This window comes from Pseudoliparis swirei, chromosome 7, assembly GCF_029220125.1.
Source record: "Pseudoliparis swirei isolate HS2019 ecotype Mariana Trench chromosome 7, NWPU_hadal_v1, whole genome shotgun sequence".
In the NCBI taxonomy this organism is placed as follows: Eukaryota; Metazoa; Chordata; class Actinopteri; order Perciformes; family Liparidae; genus Pseudoliparis; species Pseudoliparis swirei.
The window spans coordinates 17,226,498-17,248,546 of record NC_079394.1 but is presented as its reverse complement, the minus strand read 5'-3'; the positions used below and the strand labels follow the sequence as shown (position 1 = coordinate 17,248,546).

Genomic DNA, 22,049 nt, shown 5'->3' with positions numbered 1-22,049 from the left:
GAGGAAAGTAGGCTCACAGTACAAAGAGAAGGAAACAAACTAAGAACAACAGAGAAGAGAGGACGACGGAGGACAGGGGGCCTTAAGGAGAAGCCCTTTCAAACACACACACTTGAACTCGCAGACCCGTGAGGACTTGACTAGGAAGTGTCTCGCGGGGACACCTCTTTCAAAACTGAATAACAGAAAACTTTCGATCAGACATTTTTGGGTCCGTGTGCAGTCAGGTTGAAGTCCCCGCCGGCATTGAGGTACAAGAGTACACACACACAGTAAAGGCAGCATTCCTACCTGGCGTCGGCCTCGCTGTAATACTCTCTGGCTACGATGTCCTCGAACAGTTCACCCCCGGTCACCCTGCCAATGAGACACGCACGCACACACACACACAAACACACAGTTGAAAAGAGGTAGGGGTTCCTACACCCCCCCCCCCCCTGTTTACTCCCCCTCCCAACACTGTTACCATGGAAACTAGAGATGGATGTGGAGGGCGTGGGTGGTGGTGTGTATAGTAGAGGGAGTTATGTAATTGTATATATAGGCATGGGTGGGGAATCAGGGTGGTAGAGGTGGAGGAGGAAGAAAGGTGGCAGAAGATGAGCGAGGAGAGACGAGGAGAGGAGAGGAAGAGAGCAGAAGGAGAGGAGAGGAAGAGAGGAGGACCTACAAGTCAAACAGGAGGTAGTGGAAGCCCTCCTCTGAAATACTGTCATGAAGACGAACTGGAAGAGAGAGAGAAAGCGGTTGAGTGATGAATGTTTCTATATAATCATTATTATTATTAATAATTATAAATAATACATTCAATACTTTGGTCTAGCCTACTTTACTTTTACACTTTAACATTCTTTGTGAGGGAAACGGGTTAAAAAAAGATATTAAACACGTATACAATTACATTTAAGTGTAGATGTGTTAGATTATAACATCTATGAACTTTATAGATTAACAAAAAGTGTATGTTATTTGCTTCACGACAATCTTTTAAAAAAGTTTTTATAAAAATGTAAATGACTGTATATTGCTACAACCACACCTCTGTTCTGCTCAGCAGTTATAGAGGTTTGTGTTTATAGTATAAATCAGATATATTTAGTAATTTAAACAAACGCGTCTCAAAAAAAGAGACAAAAAAGAGAGAAAAAGACGTTTGTCTTCACCGATGTTGGAGTGTTTCAACAGGCGGCAGATACGAGCCTCTCTCTCCAGCTTCTGGTGATCTGGTGGGGGGGGGGGGAGAGGGGGGGAGAGGGAGAGAGAGGGAGTGAGAGTTAAATGTGAGATGCAGTTTGACATTAATTCAAAAGTTTCTTTAAAAAAGGCAAATAAATAGATAAATAGAAACAATTTAGTTTGTTTTCCTAAACAAACTAAATTCATCCGTCATCAAATTTTATTTGACCTGTTACATTCGGCTTCATTCTCCTGGATACAAACATCAGAATACCATTTATGTGATTCAGAAAGAAGATTATGCATTTACACGTGTGTGTGTGTGTGTGCACGTGAGAGTGTCTGTGTCTGTCTGTGTGTGCGCGCGTGAGAGTGTCTGTCTGTGTGTGTGTGTGTGTGTGTGAGTGTGACTGCTTGTAGAACAGCTTAATGATGCCAGCCAGCCATAAGTCCTTGGTTATCAAGCATCCTATTCTGACACACACACACACACACACACCATGCTAATTATTATGTTGTTTATTATGCTGGTTTTTTTTTTTTTTTTAAGAATAAGATGTTGCTGTTGTTGTTTTTAACCGACCTCTACCGCCGCCTGCAACTTCAATTTCTTTCATTTTGGTCGTGCAGCCATTTAGCAGTAAAAAAATAAAGCGCTCTATCGTTTATTATTTTAAAAGATGACGAGAGAAAGAAAGAGAGAGGTTGTACATGGACACACTCCATGTCTGTATTTGTGTTACAAACTGAATTTCAGATGCTGTAAATGGGATGAAATTTAAAAAATAATAATCAGATATCTTGCAGTATATCAGTAGTCAAAAAGAACAAAATCATTGAAGAGATATATTTATTCATATAGAGAGAGAGAGAGAGAGATTCTCCATGAGACTTCACTACTGCATATATATATATATACAGGACTGTCTCAGAAAATTAGAATATTGTGATAAAGTTCTTTATTTTCTGTAATGCAATTAAAAAAACAAAAATGTCATGCATTCTGGATTCATTACAAATCAACTGAAATATTGCAAGCCTTTTATTCTTTTAATATTGCTGATTATGGCTTACAGCTTAAGAAAACTCTAAAATCCTATCTCATAAAATTTTAATATTTCCTCAGACCAAGTTAAAAAAAAGATTTATAACAGCTGAGTGTTTGTCAAGGCTCAGGAAACCCTTGCAGGTGTTTCGAGTTAATTAGACAATTCAAGTGATTTGTTTAATACCCTACTAGTATACTTTTTCATGATATTCTAATATTTAGAGATAGGATATTTGAGTTTTCTTAAGCTGTAAGCCATAATCAGCAATATTAAAAGAATAAAAGGCTTGCAATATTTCAGTTGATTTGTAATGAATCCAGAATGCATGACATTTGTTTTTTTAATTGCATTACAGAAAATAAAGAACTTCATCACAATATTCTAATTTTCTGAGACAGTCCTGTATATATATTAGGGCTGTCAGCGTTAACGCGTTAATCTATGCGATTAATTTGGCCGCGATTAGCGCACTAAAATATTTTAACGCAATTAACGCAACTTTGTTGATTCCCGGTGTGCGTTGAAGTTTTTTCACTCCCCTGGGTGCGATTTGACACTGTTTCCGTTTTAAAAACAATTATTTCTCGGCGAAAATACGGAGCAGAAATCAGTTTAAACTCCTGGATGAATCAGTCGGGTTTCCTCCTCCGCTTCTTCCTCCCGTCTGCTCCTCCTTCCTCCCGTCTGCTCCTCCGATCCACAGAGAGACAGAGGGGTGACGTGTCGGGTGACGAGGCGCGGAAAGAACTCGTCACATGAAACCTTCACCATGATTTGTCAATCTGTTTGTCTGTCAACATTTTGCGAAAAAAACAACCAATGAACACTCAGTAAATCACAAAGGACCTCCCACCTCACAGGTGAGGCTCATTAGCAGCCTGTCAGCCAGAAAACCAGAGAACACGGTGCAAGGACAACTGAGCCTCATTGAATAGAGCTGAGATTGTTCTGGAATGTTTGATGTATAACACGTGGGTATGTGTTACATGCAAACGCCTTTAAAAGGTGAAATTAAATTTTTTTGTAAAATCGAGGAAATGACCCCAGCCTCCAGAGGCTTAACATATTTGAATGTCAGTCAGTTACCAAGGCCACTGATTCTGCTGTTGTGCTGTTCAGTGTTAAAGATGACAGAACCAATGGGGTCTCAAATATTCTTCTTTTTTTTTACTAATCTGGATGTTTCACTGAAGAAACAATTTATCATCCATGATATTAAATACCTCGCTGGCACTTTATAGGTAGGAGCCTCTTTGAAAACACAGCTCTGTGTGAAATGTTGTCTTTAAAAATAAGAAAAAAATAACTTTTAATCGCGAATGAATTTCAAAATGTGCGATTGTGGCAGCTGTGTCTGATTTGGCCTCGGCTGCTGGTGATTGGCAATCACTCAGCAGCCGAGGCCACCCTTATAAAAGCTCCCACTTGAGAGTGGAGAGGTGAGCAGAGGCGCGTGATTTGCGGTCTGCTCGGTGTCGTGTGTGCGGAATAAAACATGTCTTTGAACAAGACCTCTTGCTGTCTGGCGGATCCTTGCTGCTGGGGGGGGGAACCCACGGGTGGCGTGCTACATTGGAGCCCAACGTGGGGCCCCTGAGGACCCAGTGCCTGAAAGGGATGGAGCCAGACCAGGAGGAAGAGCTGATGAGCAGCTTGGGCCAGATACTGGCCCGGATAGAGGAGATGGGGCGGGCACAGGCGGAGGAGAGCCGCCTGTTCCTCGAAACCCGCCGGCGCTGTGGCAGACTCCCGTTCCCCGTGACCTGTCGCCGCAGCCGACCCCGGGAGCCGTCGGAGCTGCCGTCGAACCCCGAGCCGACCCGTCGGTGGAGGGCCGACTCCGGATCCCCAGGCCCTGGGGTCGGCAGCTCCGACGGGTCCTGGACCTCGGGGTTCGGCAGCTCCGACGGCTCGGGGGTCGGCTGCGGGTCACGGGGAACGGGAGTCTGTTATACAATTTTTTTTTAGTCGATTGACAGCCCTAATATATATATATGGACGGTGTGGGTTTATATATATATATATTCAATAATGAAGTCTCAGTATTGTGCTCGTTGGACTGTTTTTAAAAATATTTTGTACAAAGAAACATTGTGCAGCGATTCATTTCCTTCTTTTAGGAGGTTTGATGTACTGTATAATAATGGATTGTATTAAATTTACTCCGAAATAAATGTTGTGCATTAAAAATAGTACGACATATTTCTTCCTCTGGAATGTAGAAAATGAAACGCAGCCGGTGAGGAAAGTGTTCCGCTTCCGTGGCAACCGGCACGAGCGTCGCGTTACATCCTGCAGGGGGCATCTGCTGACGTCACTCTTGAGGAAAACGCGTCCGAGTGACTGAACGCTGCAGAGCTAACGGTATCGCGTGAGGTAAAACAAAAAATAATAATGAACAAACTGTTGAGGGTTTTATTCTAGAGTTTTAAAGCAAAGTCTGTTTCAATAATGCCGACACTGCAATATTCTGTCATCAGTAAGCCGGAAACTTCAAATTAAATTATGCAGTTAACTTTTTAGCTTCTTTCTAGCCCCGCGTTAGCTTAAAAGCTCTTTAAGTGGAGATCCAAATGGGCCCTTTTTATTATTTTGGTTTATTTGATAAGATACAGTGTGCACATCAATAAAAAGATTTCTGTAAATGAGTTATAAGCCAAGAGGCTATTCTTTCATCTGTAGTCCCGAGAGGCAGACGTCATAAAACAAATGTTCGTACAATATTTACGCTTCTCCATCGACAAACAATTAATAGTGGGAATAGTGAATATACTCTTAGACGTTGTTGAGTGCCAAGAAGACAACGAGAAGACTCACAACTTCAAAACGGACAAAGCAAATAAAATAAAGGAGAACTCTGTGAAAATAGACATAGTAAAAACATTCAGAGAGCATCAAAGCATGCAGAGTACAAATTTAGAATTTACTTTAAAAAATTTAGATTGACTTAAAGATGAGATATAGAAACCTCCTTTGTAACGAGGTAGGATGCTATTGATCTTCTATCGCTCCAACACAACCAACTTCTTCTTCATCCCCCTCTTTCCTCTTTCACCCACTTGTCTCCTTATCAAGTTCTTAGCTTGGTGACCTCCGCTCGACCGACCACCTGCGCCCTTGACCCCGTCCCGTCTCACATCCTCCAGGCTATTTATCCTGACCTTCTGACCTTTCTCACCCATCTTATTAACAGCTCCCTCTCAACTGGCTGTTTCCCTAACTCTCTGAAGGAGGCGAGAGTCAACCCTCTCCTGAAGAAACCCACTCTCGACCCGTCTGAAGTCAGCAACTACAGACCGGTGGTCTCTGCTCTTCCTTTTCTTTCCAAAACTCTGGAGCGACCTATCTTTAACCAAGTGTCATCTTATCTTCACAGCAACAACCTTCTTGACCCTCACCAGTCTGGATTCAAGGCCGGCCACTAAACAGAGACTGCCCTCCTTGCTGTCTCTAAGCCGCTTCACACTGCTAGAGCAGCCTCTCTCTCCTCTGTCCTTATCCTTCTAGACCTTTCTGCAGCATTCGACACCGTGAACCACCAGATCCTTATCTCTTCTCTTCAGGACCTGGGGATCTCAGGCACTGCACTCGCCCTTTTCTCATCCTACCTCAACGACCGCACTTACCGGGTAACTTGGAGAGGATCTGTGTCTGATCCTTGTCCTCTCACTACTGGGGTTCCTCAAGGCTCCGTCCTGGGTCCCCTCCTCTTCTCTCTGTATACTAATTCTCTCTGTTCTATCATTCGTTCGCATGGCTTCTCCTACCATAGCTATGCCGATGACACCCAACTGATCTTCTCTTTTCCACCGTCCGAAACACAGGTAGCGGCGCGAATCTCTGCCTGTCTGACCGACGTCTCTCAGTGGATGTCTGCGCACCACCTGAAAATCAACCCTGACAAGACCGAGCTACTATTCCTTCTAGGGAAAGACTCTCCCACCCACGACCTGACTACCACCTTCAACAGCTCTGTGTTGGCCCCTACCCTGACTGCCAGGAACCTCGGGGTGACACTAGACAGTCAACTCTCCCTGATGGCCAACGTCACTGCGACAGCGCGTTCCTGTAGGTACATGCTGCACAACATCAGGAGAATACGGCCTCTTCTTACTCAGAAGGCGGCGCAGGTTCTGGTCCAGGCTCTGGTCATTTCACGCCTAGACTACTGCAACTCCCTCCTGGCTGGTCTACCTGCTAAGGCCATCCGACCTCTGCAGCTGACATCAGGAGAGCAGAAAGTCTCTAGACCAGGGGTGCTCACACTTTTTCAGCACTCTGTGACGCGCGAGACGGAGAGCCGAGAAGTGTTAACGCGACACGTAGAGACAGAAATGACATGCTGTTGTGTAGAGACGATCAACAACAGACGGCTGTTTAGTTTAATAAAAGAACAAAGACGTGCTATAGAGAAAATTTTAGGGGGGCGGGCCAATTTTTTTTAATGTCATGCGATCTACCAATACTACGCCGCAATCGACTGGTAGATCGCGATCGACGTATTGAGCACCCCTGATATAGACCTTCCGTTGGAAACTAAAAACACATATTTTCCGACTATATCTGGATTAAAACACAGATTAGCACTTCAGTGGCACTTAAATGCCTCTTACTTATGGTACTTTTGTAGTTCGACTTTCTTGAAGAAATGTTACTTTCTGTATTCTTGTTGTTCTGAGTTTGTACTCTTGGTTGAATGCACTTATTGTAAGTCGCTTTGGATAAAAGCCTCTGCTAAATGACATGTAATAAAAGTAATAATAATATTCAGGTACAAAAAGGATAATATTGGTTCCTTTTTCCACTCAACAATTTATGAAGAAACCGTGAAATCGGCGATGATAAAAAAATATTTACGAATTCCCATCCCCTGTGAACGCAGCACACTGGCAAATGTAATAGTAAAGTTTACTTAAAATAATTAGTGAGCTTTACTCATTTCTGCTTACTTTGTTGACCTTACTTTAAGAAACTTAGTAAAGAACACTTTTTGGTGAGTAAAGTTATTAAACTTATTATCTCAAGTAAGCTTTACTTTAAAAAAATGAGTGAGGAGGACTCGGAAGAAACTCGGGCGCACTCGGCAGCACTCGGCTCGAATACGCATGCGCAGTCGACCACTGAAGACGTTCTTTGCCCGAGACGGATTGGCGGCAGCGAGAAGGCAGTGCAGGTGTGCGAGTTACTTTAAGGTAAGTTTCAGCGTCTCAATAACGTTTTGCCGTTCATGTCCTTAGTAAACATCGTCGTATCTTCGCCATATTGTTCATATGTATATTCGTAGTTGAATGTTAACTTTACGAAGCGTTTAATGTAAGCTAGCTAGACCGTCAAAACAATGTCACAATGTTAATGGCGGACATCGTCGTGGCTGTCTCACTCGTGTGCATTAACGCATCACTACGGGAGTCACACAGCGCTACTGTCACTGAGTTAAGAGTGAATGCAATGTCAGGTTGAATGTAACGAGGAATAATTCAACCACAACCGTATGTTGGAGAACTTCTCGGCCACAGCGAATGTGGTACAACGTTTTTTAAATTTTAACTTATACATCATTTCTTATTTTGTGATATTTACTGGAAATGACATCCATTATAACCAATAGCAAGTTTGAAACTAAGCTCCCTGCCAACCTGCGTACAGACAATTTATGACTTCTATCTATCTATATCTAGGATAAGCATTTCTAATCATATTTGTCTGTGAAATCTTCCATTAAACTGATGGCTTTTTAGCCGTAGAAATGCATCTTGACGAGGAGTTATTTGCAGTTTGACTAATTGCTTTTGTTGTTTCTTTTGTAGGCTTTGAAAAACCTGGCAATGAATTGTAAGTATTGCTTATTTTCTTCGACACACTACTGCATAACACATGGAAGCGTTGCCAGATTGAGTCCATGTCTTCACACAGATTGTCTCCTGTGACGACCATGAAGGGCTGATGAGGGGAGCTGATGAAATCTGTTCAATCTAGAAGCCACTAGTTTTCTGCCCAGTGTGATGTAGTATGTTGTAATGTGTATACTGTAGGTCTAATATGACTAAATCTTAATTTATTTATCTTTCCATTAGATTCTGGCTGAGTTCTGTCGCTTATCAAGCAAAAATCTGAGTTGCAATCAGAGTTCTTCAAAGATCTCGACAAATACACTTCGCTTCCTGGAGAAGTTCAAGACCCAGAGGGGGAAAGTGTTGGACAGAAACTTGAATATCTGCAACAAGTCACACCTGGGGTAAGTTTCTCAAGCAGTCATTTTTCTTTATGTGGTTAATAAAGTAGTGTCACAGCATTGCATGCAGAGCTGTCAAATGATTGTCCTTTAACACTTGTGAATTGTGTGTGTTTAAAATATTTTTTTAGAGTACAGATGTGACTGGGAGGTGAACAGCAGTCCTCCGTGGCTCTCCCGTCATCCTTGGAGATGACAACGCAGACTTCTTCAAGAATTTGTAAGTAGACTTTAGTCAAAATTATTTAATTCCACACCACAGGATGCCCAATCTATCTCATGTGTTCTGCCTGTTAATCTTTTGGTATTGGCTACTTCTCTTCCAATCAGTGCTTCTATACTTATTGATTCACTTATCCCTGATTGGGGCCCTTTTAGTGGGATCTCCGTCTTTCCAGTCGGGTCCAGTTGCAGCTCTCTAGTCGCCCATTCAAAACCCAAAGGCCTTCAAAATAAAAATTACAAATCATATCACACCTAAATGGGCATCTGTACACCTTCACATGTCTGCATGATGGTAGAGGGTTCTACTAATATCTCCTGTTACCAAAAATGGGTTTTCACTTGTAACATTATCGCTATTTCTTTGTTGCTTTTGGGCAATATGCTCGCTCTCCTGCCACAGGAGGTTCAGGAGCAGCCAATATGATGCAGGTGTGACGGCTGAAGATGGTAGGTACCTGTTCAGCCTCCTGTGGTAGGAGCACATTTCCCAGAAGCAGCAGTGACAAAGAAATGTGGATGTTTACCACGAATATGGTTGGTTGCCCACGTATTAAACGTTGGTCTTTCTTTATTGAAGGTGTGAGTTTAGGATGGCGTGAAGCTTCGACTTGACCCTATGGAAACACAGCAGAAGCCACCAACGGGTCCTGATCGGGGTGTGTTGTGATGCAACTGCATCGACCTGTTCTCAGGCCCTTCTACATTCTGTTGTTTACATTTGCTCTATTATTGTTGTTGTTCCATTCAAATATCATCCCTATTTGTAAATATGATAATTCATATTCTTTATTATTAGCTTTTGCAATCATTCAGTGAATCACATGATCAATGAATTAATCATCGCACTCACTCCTGAGCATCTTTCACTTGATTATCTAATAATATCAGAATCCAGGTAACCATTGTGTGTTCTACCATAGAAATGCAACGTGAAATTTGACATGTAATTGTGTTTTTTATGCTGCTCTTGTTATTAGGACTCTGATGACCTTCTGGACGTGTCCCACACCTCCATTGGGACCCTGACGGTGCTGAAGACATTGTGGCCCCCTCACTCGCTGGACCTGAAGTCTACAACTACTGCCATCGTTTTGGGAGGAACAGTCGTGATGGGTGACCGTGATAATCTTCCCCGTGCCGTGTGGCTACTCTTCGGACTTATTTACCCCTGAATTTGGAGTATCTTTAACGAGTGAGGAACACCTTCTGAATTTATTCATAGAGTGCTTCTCACTTGGACCAAAAACCCTAAAATACAATCACTCAAAAATCTACTGATGCCATAAGGGACTGTGTTCATGATGTGCAGTCAGGCCCGAGAACTTCACCCTTCTATCTCCAATAGAACTCTTTTATAGAAAAAAATTTTTTTTAGTTGTTTTTCTGTAGTGAAATTTAGCAAATGCCAAAAACGCTGTGTTCATCATATTTCTGCGTTACAAAACCTAATCTGGCAACATGTTCAGTGTTTTAAGCACGTTGTTTGAGTTTTAAAACATGTGTTTTTCTTCTAAATAAACATTGTCTTCCATTGTAACTGTTCTCCTTCGTTTGTTTCAACAACTTACAGTTTTTAGTTCAGCTTACTTGATCATTTTAAGGCAATCGGTTTCCTCACTATTTCTAAGTAATGGGATCTCATTGACTAGTAAAGTTAACTAGTTCTTATTTGTACTGTTTACTTAATATAACTTGGATCTTTTAAGTTGTCTTTTTTAAGTTAACCTAACTAATAATTGTTAAGTTAACTATACTAATGTTTACTGCAATTACATGAGTTGCCTAAACTTAGTTTCTTTTAGCTTTAAGAACTTAGAATTATTGAGCTACTTTACTTAGAAATGTTGAGGCAATCGGTTTCCTCACCTTTTTCAAGTAAAGTCAACTTATTACATACTTAAAGATGTTTAAGTTACCTTCACTCATATCTTTTAAGTTGTCTGAACTGACATAATTTGAGTTGACTTAACTTATGTTTACTCCAATTACATCAGTTGCCGAAACTCATTTATTTTTAGTTTTAAGAACTTAAAATTATTGAGCTACTTTACTTAGAAATTTTGAGGCAATCGGTTTCCTCACCTTTTTCAAGTAAAGTTAACTTATTACATTTGACAGTGCACGTCTATGTGCACATTTTAGGCTACAGGTCCGTGTTAATGCCTCCCAACTGACTAAAGCAAAGGTGGTTAGCCTTAAAGTTCTGCCCACGCTCACTTAAGGTGGACTTGCCCATTTAAAAAAAAAAGTGGACTTGCCTGAAGGGGGAAAGAGAGAGAGGGAGTGATCTTGAAGGGGGAAAGAGAGAGAGGGAGTGATCCTAAAGGGGGAAAGAGAGAGAGAGGGAGTGATACTGAAGGGGGAAAGAGAGAAAGGGAGTGATCCTAAAGGGGGAAAGAGAGAGAGAGAGGGAGTGATCCTGAAGGGGGGAAAGAGAGAGAGAGGGAGTGATACTGAAGGGGGGAAAGAGAGAGAGAGAGGGAGTGATACTGAAGGGGGAAAGAGAGAGAAGGAGTGATCCTGAAGGGGGAAAGAGAGAGAGAGGAGTGATACTGAAGGGGGAAAGAGAGAGAGGGAGTGATCCTAAAGGGGGAAAGGGAGAGAGGGAGTGGGGATGACGGGACACGAAAGAGAACATAAAGCTGACTGACGGAGCGGGATAAGCCGAGGACGGCGCTTAGCGAAGTCGGCAGGAAGTGACCGTACGAGTCAGGATGAGGAGAGGAATGAATCTGGGTCAATCCTCCCCGGAGAGGACGTGAGTCTCCAGAGGGGACGGAAAAAGACACAAAGACATTGACCATCACACGTCGTGCTGAACGACTGGAAACCGGCGCGGCGTCAATGTTTTTGCATTTAATGACATGTTATATAAACCGTTTCATCAAAATCTTATTCTAAGAAAACGTTGAATAGGAAACGAGGGAACCGGTAGTTACCATGCACAGGGAGGGTTCTCTAGGATCCTCTTGACCAATGGGATGGAAGTATTTGGCGGTGTCATAAAAAAAACAATTTTGTGAAAAAGATAAACAAATCGTGTTCTCTGAGTCTTCGAGAATCACCCGACAAGTTTGAACTAAAATGATAATCAGGATTTACTCGTAGGCTCAGTGTAATTACAGCTAATGTTAATTTTAAAGTATGATAAGTAAACATATAATAAATATACGAATAATAAAAGTTAAACATGTGTAGGCCAAAAACCAGGTCAGATCACTTGCTACTGCATTGCAGGTGAATCACACACACACACACACACACACACACACACACACACACACACACACACACACACACACACACACACACACACACACACACACACACACACACACACACACACACACACACACACACACACACACACACACACACACACACACACCAAGAGTCAGATGAGAGTCCCGTGCTAAAGGCATGTAGGCGTACAGGCGCATGGCCCTCAGCTGTGCCAAGTGCCTGGGGTGCCTTCTCTCGCGTGACCCCTGCCCCCTCCCCACCCCCCATCACCGTCCATCTGCCTATCCGAAGCAAACCCTGTTGCTCTCAAACCTTACCAAATACCACAACAACAAGGAGCTAAACCAAATGCCAATTCTCAAGTAGAGCAGCATGACATCATGGCGGCCGTAAAAACAAACCCCGCTCTCCCGTGTTGGATAGGGTCACGCAGCTATGAATAGGATCTGGAGTCCCACCGGTCGCCCCCGCTGGCTCGACCGTTAGAGAGCGGCCTCGCAGCCGTACGCGCTCGGGCCGGATCGGGCCTCGCCGACACCGGAGGTGTGGCGGTAAGCGGGGGAGGATTCTCTGTGGTGCTTTAGCTCTCATCGGGCCAATATCGAGGGATTAACCGTTAGCCGCCCGCTAATGTAGCGTCGGCATAATCCCGGATGGGTTTGATGTGGTGCCGCACTGACGTTACAGTCAGGGTGTAACTGGACGGACACAAGCGACGCCGAGGAGGTTGGGGACGCATCGCGCGCATTGCGACATCGCCTTGTGTGTTCGATCCCCGTTCCCAAACCGACGGGTTCATCTGCGCGTTGACCGATGGGTTTCTAGGACTTTAAACCAAGTTTTCCATGAAATCTTGGTAAACACGTGACAGTGGATTATCCCAGAGCTTCAGTTGCTATGGGCGCCAAACTTTAGGGTTACGGTGTGTTCACTGGCAGAGTGTATTTGTCGGATTATATTTTGAGCATCTTTAAAAATTAAATTTATTTTAAATTCAGCTTGAATTAACATAATGAATCTTTAAAAAAGTATTTGCCATGACTTTTACAAAACTTTTGGGATTTCATTTTTTTTAAAGAACTTTTCCAGGCCTGGAAATAACCATTTAAAAATTCTAGGACTTTTTCCACGTTTTCCATGACCGTACGAACCCTGAAACAGTTTCAGGCAACTCTGCTCATGCATTTGTTCTCCGGCAGGTTTAAATCCTCTAAAAAAAAAATCTTCTTTGCCAACCAGAAGCATGACGGCCATGGAAGGTAAATGATTATGAACGGAGCTTCGAGGTCGATGCCCTCGGCTCACGCCTGTTAAAATGCCTTCAGCCGCCACACAAGCAGTTGTTAGGGTGACAGTCAAGGGTCGGCGCGGTGCCTCGGGCGGCTCCAGTTACAACGAAGGGGGATCGGGGGGGGGAGATTTACACCGAGCAAGTGATGTTGCAAGCAAAACATCATCCCGTGATTCTACAGTCAACCGTCATCGTTCACTTCCTCTCGCCGAGTGTACGCCAGTAAATACAAATAACTCAAATGTTTAGAGCCTTTAATGCTTTTACGATATCGCTTCTACCGACAGCCCTGGAGCCCTGGAGCCCTGGAGCCCTGGAGCCCTCAAATCTACACCACGCCTCTGTGTGAGCGCCGGCCTCCCACACAGCAGGACATTAAAGACGCCTTAAAATACGGCACTTAAAATAGTCGCACTGGAATTATGAATGAATGACAGGGTGTATGAAGTGGATGAAGTATATGAAGTGTATAAAGTACATGAAGTGTATGAAGTACATGAAGTGTATAAAGTACATGAAGTGTATGAAGTAAATGAAGTATATGAAGTACATGAAGTGTATAAAGTACATGAAGTGTATTAAGTACATGAAGTGTATAAAGTATATGAAGTGTATGAAGTACATGAAGTGTATAAAGTATATGAAGTGTATGAAGTACATGAAGTGTATAAAGTACATGAAATGTATGAAGTCTTTAACTGTTCTGTTGTCTCACCTCTGGCCGATAACTTTTTGGTGTTGATTATTTTGGCGGCGTTCTCCTGTCCTGTGCACAGCTTCACACACCTGCGCACCACTGAGAAGGCTCCCCTGTGAGACACAAAGAAATAAATACAAACATTTATCAACTGAAATAACATACCTGTGCTTCTACTTCTTTTTTTTTATGAAAAACCAGTATCACCTGCACACCTGCAGTGTGTTAACGAGTGACAGAGAGAGCTTTATGACTTTGGCCGAGGTGTTTTTTTATTGAGGACGACTTTTTTTTCTGCACGGTCGGCGTTTTCCCAGGTGATTAGACCGGACTAGACTCCATTAGACTTGATTAGACCCGGTTAGACCCCAATAGACCTGATTAGAGCCGGTTAGACCCCAATAGACCCGGTTAGACTCAGTAAGACCCGGTTAGACCCGGTTAGACCCCAATAGACCCGGTTAGACTCAGTAAGACCCGGTTAGACCCGATGCCGCTCGCTCCCCGTTAACCGCCACTAACAACGTTAAGAGACGGCGCCGCCGGGATTTTGTGTCCGTTTAATATACTCCTGCGAGATTCCCCGCGCACAGTCGGCACATTCTAAATGGTGTGCACACGTGTGGCGTGATAGAGAGAGAGAGAGAGAGAGTCATTGACTTACACAGAGAGAGAGAGGAGAGAGAGAGTCAGTGACTTAAACAGAGAGAGAAAAAAGAAACCTGGCGGACTTCGCTTATTCTACAGAGACCACGTGCGCCGTGGCGAAACACCACCCCACACACACACACATTATACACACACACTACACACACTAAACTCCACAGCTGTGCCTGGAAAGTTCACACTCTGTGAGGTAAGTATCCATCGTCAGGGCTAAATATGCTAACACACACAGCTAAATATGGTAATACGTTTTTTGTTTTTTAAAAGGTCAGTGGATTATTTTTGTACTTACACACAGAGAGAGAGAGAGAGAGAGAGACATCGACTTACAGACAGAGAGAGAGAGAGTCATTGACTTACACACAGAGAGAGAGAGATTGACTTACACACACAGAGAGAGAGAGAGACATTGACTTGCACACAGAAAGAGACATTGATTTACACAGAGAGATAGAGAGAGAGACATTGATTTATCCAGAGAGTGAGAGTGAGAAAGAGACATTGACTTACACAGAGAAATTGACTTACACACAGAGAGAGAGAGAGAGAGAGAGAAAGACATTGACTTAAACGGAGAGAGAGAGAGCGTATTTTGAAAGCTGTCATCCCAAAAAAGCGCACGCCTGCGCACACGCACACACACTCTGACACAAACACGTAAACAACAACAACAACAGGACTCACTTCCCCAGCTCCTCATACAGCTGGAACTCGTCGGTGAAGCGCGTGCAGGTCGTCGCCGCCATGTCTCTCTTCTGCTCACTCTCTTCTTTTCACTTTTATCGGCTCCGGGAAAAAGAAAAGAAAAAAGGAGAAGAAGAAACAAAACTGCGGTTAGTTTGCGCGTAAATTTGCGCAATTTTTTATTTAATTTTTTTATTTAAAATAAATAGAGACACAAGTCTGCCTAGCAGCGAGACGACCGTGGGAGAAATATTTAAATATATAAATATATAAATGCCTTTGAGGCGGGAGAGGAAGAAGGGGTGAGACTGAAAGACTAGGCGGCCGGTTCTCTCTCGCTCTCTCTCTCTCTCTGGGTCTCTCTATCTGACAGCTCGCGCGCGCTCAAAGCCGCCCGGAATTAAGCCAGAGAGGAGCGACTTCCTGCTTGGATTTTCAGAATAAGACCCTGCTACCATAATACAAATATAATATTATATATATATACATACATATATTTACTTTTGATATATAAATACATAATATTTGCTTTGAGCATGCGAGCTGTGAGATAATATAATTTATATATAAATACATATACATTGACTATTTGTTTATATATTATGTGTATATGTATTTATATATAAATTATATTTGTACTATTGAAGAAGCGTCTTATGTAATTCTATATATATATATGCATATTATGTATTTAGATATACATTATATTTGTACTATCGAAGAAGCGTCTTATATATTTGTATATATATAAAAATATTATGTATTTATACATAAATTATATTATATTTGTAAATCATATTTGTATGTGTGTATAAATAAATGCTATCTATAAACATACCATGTGAGGGTGAAACTCTTTTAAGTTTAAAAAAAATAATGATAACATCAAATATATATTAATATTTGTCCACCGATCTTTATGTATGACTAATTTCGAACATTTTATAGTCAAAATCGCTGAATTTGCCTATTTCCTGTTCAAACACAGGATGAAACGAGAGTTGAGGCTACGAGTCGAGCCTCACCTCTGATTGCGCAATCCATCACAAGCTGGGCTGATGCATGCAATTGGCCCGTGCGGGTTGCCGTATCTCTGCATGTCGCCAATATAATGTTTGCAGATATGTTTATTTGCCCTGATTTTCCACAGTCTGGCTAAGGTCTTTAACCATTACAGTTTGATGTTTGTAAGTGACATAATTAGTTTTGCTGATGTGAAATAAAACCGCAGTGAAAAGGCGCAGGGTGAGGCAGATAATACTCTGCTTCACTGCAGGGGGCGCTCGTGAGCCAACGGGTACTTGTTGCTGCTTCTTCTACGCAGAGGCGCCAGGCGAGTCAAGTCCGTTTGTTTTTGTGTTTTGCTACGTCAGACTGCCAACATGGAAGAGGATTATATATCTAAGCTTAAAAATGTCTCAAATCTGGACTTTCAGTCAAAAGTGATTAACACAGGTAGACCAACGCCGGAGCTAAAAGGTTTGCTTCAAACTTTTTCTTACTTACCTTTACGTATCTGTAATATGTACTGTGTGCGTGTGTGCGCGTGTGTGTTGTGTGGAGAATGCTGATGAGACATGAAATAACCAGAAGCCAATTGAATGAGCTACCCTTTTGGATTTATATATTTGTAAATCTGACACTAAAGGAGTCAGTGCCTCACCAACCATGAACCTCACTGCACGTCACTGAAACATACATATATAAATAAATGCTGTTCTCAGATGTTGTTGAATAATTTTCCTTTTAAAATATTTAATTTAAATAAACTTCTGCTTGTGAGGATGCAATTGTTGACTAAGTTCTGTTATGATGTTGTAAGAACAACCATTTTAAAACAATGTAAATGAATCTATTGGAAAATGTCGTTGTCGTGGTAACCCGGCTTCGTTGCCCAGAGCTCGGCTCGGCTAATGTTCAAAGGAATTATATATAATTTTGTATATACTTGTTTATATTATATATATATATATATATATCCGTTTATCATGACTATTATTGTTTACCCTCCTTTTCTGACCCAGAAAGTGTGTGGGGGGCAGAATATAAGTTTATTTTGAAGGCAGAAATCAATCGGTTTCCGGTCTCCCGGTGCTAAGTCTGTCTAACTTGATATCAGTCCGGTTGCAGCTTCACCAATGAGAGGGCGCCGGCGGCGGAGTCTCGCTCTCTCTGCCGCCCTCCGGTGGCCAACCTACGCAACGACACTGTAATGGAACACACCTCCTCCGGAGCGCATTTCCAAATAGGGACATTATGAGAGAGCCAAACACGCCGCAGCCGCGTGCGTTGTAAATAGACGAGCGTTTTTTGGGGGCTTTTCAACTGCACGATGTGACGTCACGCTTCACTGTTTAGTCCGTGACTGAAATGTGCAGATGCATGTTTTTTTTTGCATTGCACATTACAATTTGTAAAAATAAATAATGTTTTGAAACATCACAAATGCAACAAAAAAAAGTATTCTGCTACTTGTAAGAAAACCAAAGATAATAAAAAAAATTAAACAAACTAGAAAATGCATTTCCTGCTGAAAATGCGTTGGAATGCTTAACATCTGAAAGCGTGAAACTGAAAAATAAAAAATAAATTGCTGAAAAAGGTTTGAAAATAGCTGAAATATTTAATGAATAACTGAAAATGTCTGGAAAGAGCTGAAATATGAAATGAATAACTGAAAATATCTGGAAATAGCTGAAATATGAAATGAATAAGTGAAAATGTCTGGAAATAGCTGAAATATGAAATGAATAACTGAAAATATCTGAATATAGCTGAAATATGAAATGAATAACTGAAAATGTCTGGAAATAGCTGAACATGTCTGAAATTAGTTGCCAACAGCTGAAATAGGCTGAACATAGCTTAAACATCAGCTTTTATATTTCAAATGTTTCACATTTTTATATATTTAAATACTTTTATGTTATTTTTAATTCATCAGATCCTATGGAGAAAATCTTCAACTTTTAAAAGCTTACAGTATCTTCATATTTTCAGCAAATTCAGCAATTAAATTTTTTTAATGTTCACATAGCCTTCAGCTATTACTGTATATTTTCAAATATGTTTTATCTTTTCAAATTCTCAAATGATTAATTTTTTTATGGATTAAAAAATGAATGGGATCCAATGGTGGAAATCTTCAAATACGCTTAAACCTGTTAAACTTTAAAAGCTTACAATATCGGCATACATTCAGCTAAAGAAATAATTCCACCTTTAAAATGTTGACAGAAGTGTTAGCTATAACTTTATAATTCATTTTCTTTTGATAGCTCTTATAGTTATTTAACTGTTACCATTTTAGTTGCATGTGTTTTTCCACTCCTCCTGGAGTTTTCAGTGTGTGTGTGGGAAGTCTAAGCTGTGACGTCATCGCTAGAGGGGACAGCTGCGTCAGGATCAAGTGGAAATTATTTTTGTATATCGTCACTACGGCCACAATTCTTACATTTTAGGCATTATTTTCTGGTAAAGTAGTAGAGAATAGGGTGCTTGTCGTAGACATGTGACTATGGAATCCAACAGTTTCCCAGATTTTTCTAGAGAAGCCTTAAAGAGGGAGGAAGTCCACCTTTCTGCTCAGTCATCTCCATTGAAAACCTGACGACATTTAAACTTTTTTAAAGCAAACAGGAAAACTTTCTGAACTGTGATTAAACTCTCATTTCTAAACCTAAAAAACATTTAAGGACATGCAAACGTTCACAAAAGCCTTGAGCATCTCCTAATGGAGACACCTTTAGAATCAGAGTTATGGTTCTCTGTCAAATCCAAAGGTTCTGACAGGTTGCTTTGATCAGATTCAGAGCTGTTTGTCTCTCTGTCCCACAGGTGTTTGACGTTAGGCTAATCAGTGGCGGATCTCACACACACTCTTGTTTATCATACATTGAAAGCCACACACGCACAGACCAACGTTTGTGCGCGTGTGTGTGGCCCCGTGCGCGTGCGTGTGTCTTTAAATGGAGAGATATCAGGAGAACCAGCTTCAGAGTTTCTCAGGTCACATTTAACCCACAAAAATAACAAACATATCGACGTGTTCGGCTGAATCTTTCCTCTCTATTGATTCTACTATTTTGGTGATTTGATCATGTTTTGTTGACAGGGTTTAACAAATGCTTTTGTAGAAAATCCACTCAGTGTTTAGTTCTTGTCTATCCTTCACCCTGGTTTCTCCCTCTCTATTTTTGTATTTATTTTTCTCCTTACTCTCAATTTATTTCTCTCTCTTGTTCTCATGTCTGACATTTCCCCCTCTCTCTCATTTTTTGGATTGTGATTCATATCTTTGGATATTTAGAAGATAAAGTTTTGCTTATCTTTTCCAGTTATACATTTCCCAATATGTTTGTGCTTCAACATTTTCAGCTGGAAGTTTCCCTTTTTGATATGTTCAGATGTTTAAGCTATTTTCAGCTGTTTGCAGCTATGTTCAGCTTTAAAAAAAATATTTCAGCTATTTTCAAACATTTTCAGCAATTAATTTTTTATTTTTCAGCTTCAAGCTTTCAGATGTTAGCATTCCAATGCATTTTCAGCAGGAAATGCATTTTCTGGTATGATTAGTATCCCTTTGATTAAACCCCTCTTTTTGTCATTTTTACCACCCACATGTACAGAAGAAGAGCTCCAGCCGTAAGAGCATCAGTATATCTCTTTGCTTGCAGCTTAACTTCTGCTCCCACTTCCCATCAGTCACTATGTGATCCCACCAGAATCCAACTGGACCGCCTCCAAAAACGCTGGAGGATACAGATCCACGAGTCCGGGCCAGAAACTGATCTGGAACCAGTTCTCTGGATCCTCTCGAGGAGCCCGGAGAGAGGCGTGGCTCCACGAGCATGCGTTTGCTCTCTTGACCTTTAACTCGTTAACTCATATTCATGTGATATCATTTATGTAATGCGTGTCCACTTCAAGGGGCTTCAGTTGCAAGTAGTAGCTGTAAAACATTTAATCAACTCGTTAGGCCTCGTTAGATGTCGTTAGGCCTTTTTCGATGTCGTTAGACCTCGTTAGATGTCGTTAGGCCTCGTTAGGCTCCTCCCCCTCTCGGTCACACATTCATCCGAGGTGGTGGGCTCCTCCTCCATCAATGAGAACAAAGTCAAAGTTAAACTAGTCTTTATTGATTTGTTTATCTACGGGTTATTCACACACACACATGCACGCACACACAGTGCCCTACACGCACACACACACACACCGGGAATAAATAAATTAACATCATAAACACATTCAACACGTTAAACACCCACACACACACACACACACTAACACAAACTAACCCACACATTAAACTAACATATCTAAAGAGCCCCCATGCACCGCCTGGTTCTCTGACAACAGGCCTTTGATATAACTTGAGTACTTCATCTTGACTACTTCAACTCGAGTATTTCAGCTCGAGTACTTCAGCTCGAGTACTTTAACTTGAGTACTTCATCTCGAGTACTTCGTCTCGAGTGCTTCGTCTCGAGTACTTCAACTCGAGTATTTCAACTCGAGTACTTCATCTCGAGTACTTTAACTTGAGTACTTCATCTCGAGTACTTCGTCTCGAGTGCTTCGTCTCGAGTACTTCAACTCGAGTATTTCAGCTCGAGTACTTTAACTTGAGTACTTCATCTCGAGTACTTCGTCTCGAGTACTTCAACTCGAGTATTTCAGCTCGAGTACTTCATCTCGAGTGCTTCAACTGGAGTACTTCGTCTCGAGTACTTCATCTCACTGCAGGATCCGGACTGAGTTGACGTGGAGGTGGTACAGGAAGTCGGCATAGGACGCTCCTCCGTTGGGACTCTTGTCCTCCACCAGGTGGTGCTGCAGCACCTCCTGGTGGGCATCGCCCTCTTTCACCACCAGCAGCTAAGACAGAAGAACAGACACAAGTCAGGAAGAGGAGGAGGAGGGAGGAGGGAAGGAGGTGGAGGAGGAAGAGGAGGAGAAAGAGAAGGAGGAGGGGTAGTAGGAATAAGAGGAAGAGGAAGAGAGGGAGGAGAAGTAGGAGAAGGAAGAGAAGCGTCTGCTAAATGACATGTAATGAAATAATGTAAAGGAGGAGGAGGGGAGGAGAAGGAAGAGGAGATAGAGAAGGAGGGAGAGGAGGAGGAAGAGAAGGAGGTGGAGGAGGAGGAAGAGAAGGAGGTGGAATGTCTCCTAAATTACATGTAATGTAATAATGTGAAGGAGGAGAAGAAGGAAGAGGGGGGGGGAAGGAGAAGGAGGAGGAGAAGGAGGAGTGGGAGCAGGCGCTCGGCCGGCGAACCTGGCGGGCGCTCGGTGCCTCGGAGGTCAGCGTGCGGACGAGGGACCGGACGCCGGCAGCCAGCGGGGTGTCGAGGAGCGGCAGCTTCACCTGAGGAGACGCATGTATATATTTATATATATATATATATATATAAATGAATACATGTATAAAGAAATATAAATACATATAAAGAAATAAGTTTTGACTGTTACTTAAATATGATACATCTATATTGAAATACATTTTGATTATTACTTAATTGTTGAAACCTTTAGACGAAGCGAATACCGAAAATTAAAAGCTATTATTTAAAAAATATATATTTTCCATTTTCCATCAATTACAATTCAACTTTGAAAGGTGTGATTTCAGTCGGCCGCTACGACCTCTGACCTCTCACCTCTCCCGAGGGCAGCGAGGAGAAGCAGCGGCCATTGAAGAGCTCCAACAGGGTGCATTCTGGGACTTGGGAGCCCACCCAGAGCAGCAGGGCGAGGGGCGAGTGCACCAGGTACAGACGGCCGGGC

The 22,049-nt window shown here is 42.1% G+C and overlaps 2 protein-coding genes and 2 long non-coding RNA genes across 13 annotated transcripts in view; 2 read left to right on the top strand and 2 right to left on the bottom strand.

The window, feature by feature from the left end:
* Positions 1 to 15,577, bottom strand: part of camk2b1 (calcium/calmodulin-dependent protein kinase (CaM kinase) II beta 1) — a 57,645-nt gene extending 42,068 nt beyond the window's left edge. For all 10 annotated transcript variants that reach the window (XM_056419972.1, XM_056419974.1, XM_056419975.1 and 7 more), the window contains exons 1-5: positions 15,264 to 15,577; positions 13,932 to 14,026; positions 1,164 to 1,223; positions 671 to 725; positions 292 to 357 (exon numbers count right to left, since the gene is read on the bottom strand). In XM_056419972.1, the coding sequence (XP_056275947.1) occupies positions 292 to 357; positions 671 to 725; positions 1,164 to 1,223; positions 13,932 to 14,026; positions 15,264 to 15,325 (338 nt within the window). In that variant the 5' untranslated portion in view covers positions 15,326 to 15,577. The remainder of the gene's footprint in view (positions 1 to 291; positions 358 to 670; positions 726 to 1,163; positions 1,224 to 13,931; positions 14,027 to 15,263) is intronic.
* Positions 7,348 to 8,379, top strand: LOC130197343 (uncharacterized). Its single transcript, XR_008832426.1, has 3 exons — positions 7,348 to 7,417; positions 8,033 to 8,057; positions 8,300 to 8,379. It is a non-coding gene; the product is annotated as an uncharacterized LOC130197343 (long non-coding RNA).
* LOC130197342 (uncharacterized) lies at positions 8,380 to 10,040 on the top strand. The gene is made up of 4 exons (XR_008832425.1): positions 8,380 to 8,460; positions 8,589 to 8,677; positions 9,260 to 9,338; positions 9,660 to 10,040. It is a non-coding gene; the product is annotated as an uncharacterized LOC130197342 (long non-coding RNA).
* Positions 15,578 to 20,999: 5,422 nt separating the features above from the next.
* si:dkey-13n15.2 (protein transport protein Sec24C) overlaps positions 21,000 to 22,049 on the bottom strand; it is a 10,124-nt gene continuing 9,074 nt past the window's right edge. Inside the window, 3 exon segments of the mRNA XM_056419964.1 lie at positions 21,000 to 21,140; positions 21,541 to 21,630; positions 21,923 to 22,049. The exon segment at positions 21,923 to 22,049 is cut by the window's right edge and continues 71 nt beyond it. Of these exon segments, the coding sequence (XP_056275939.1) occupies positions 21,000 to 21,140; positions 21,541 to 21,630; positions 21,923 to 22,049 (358 nt within the window).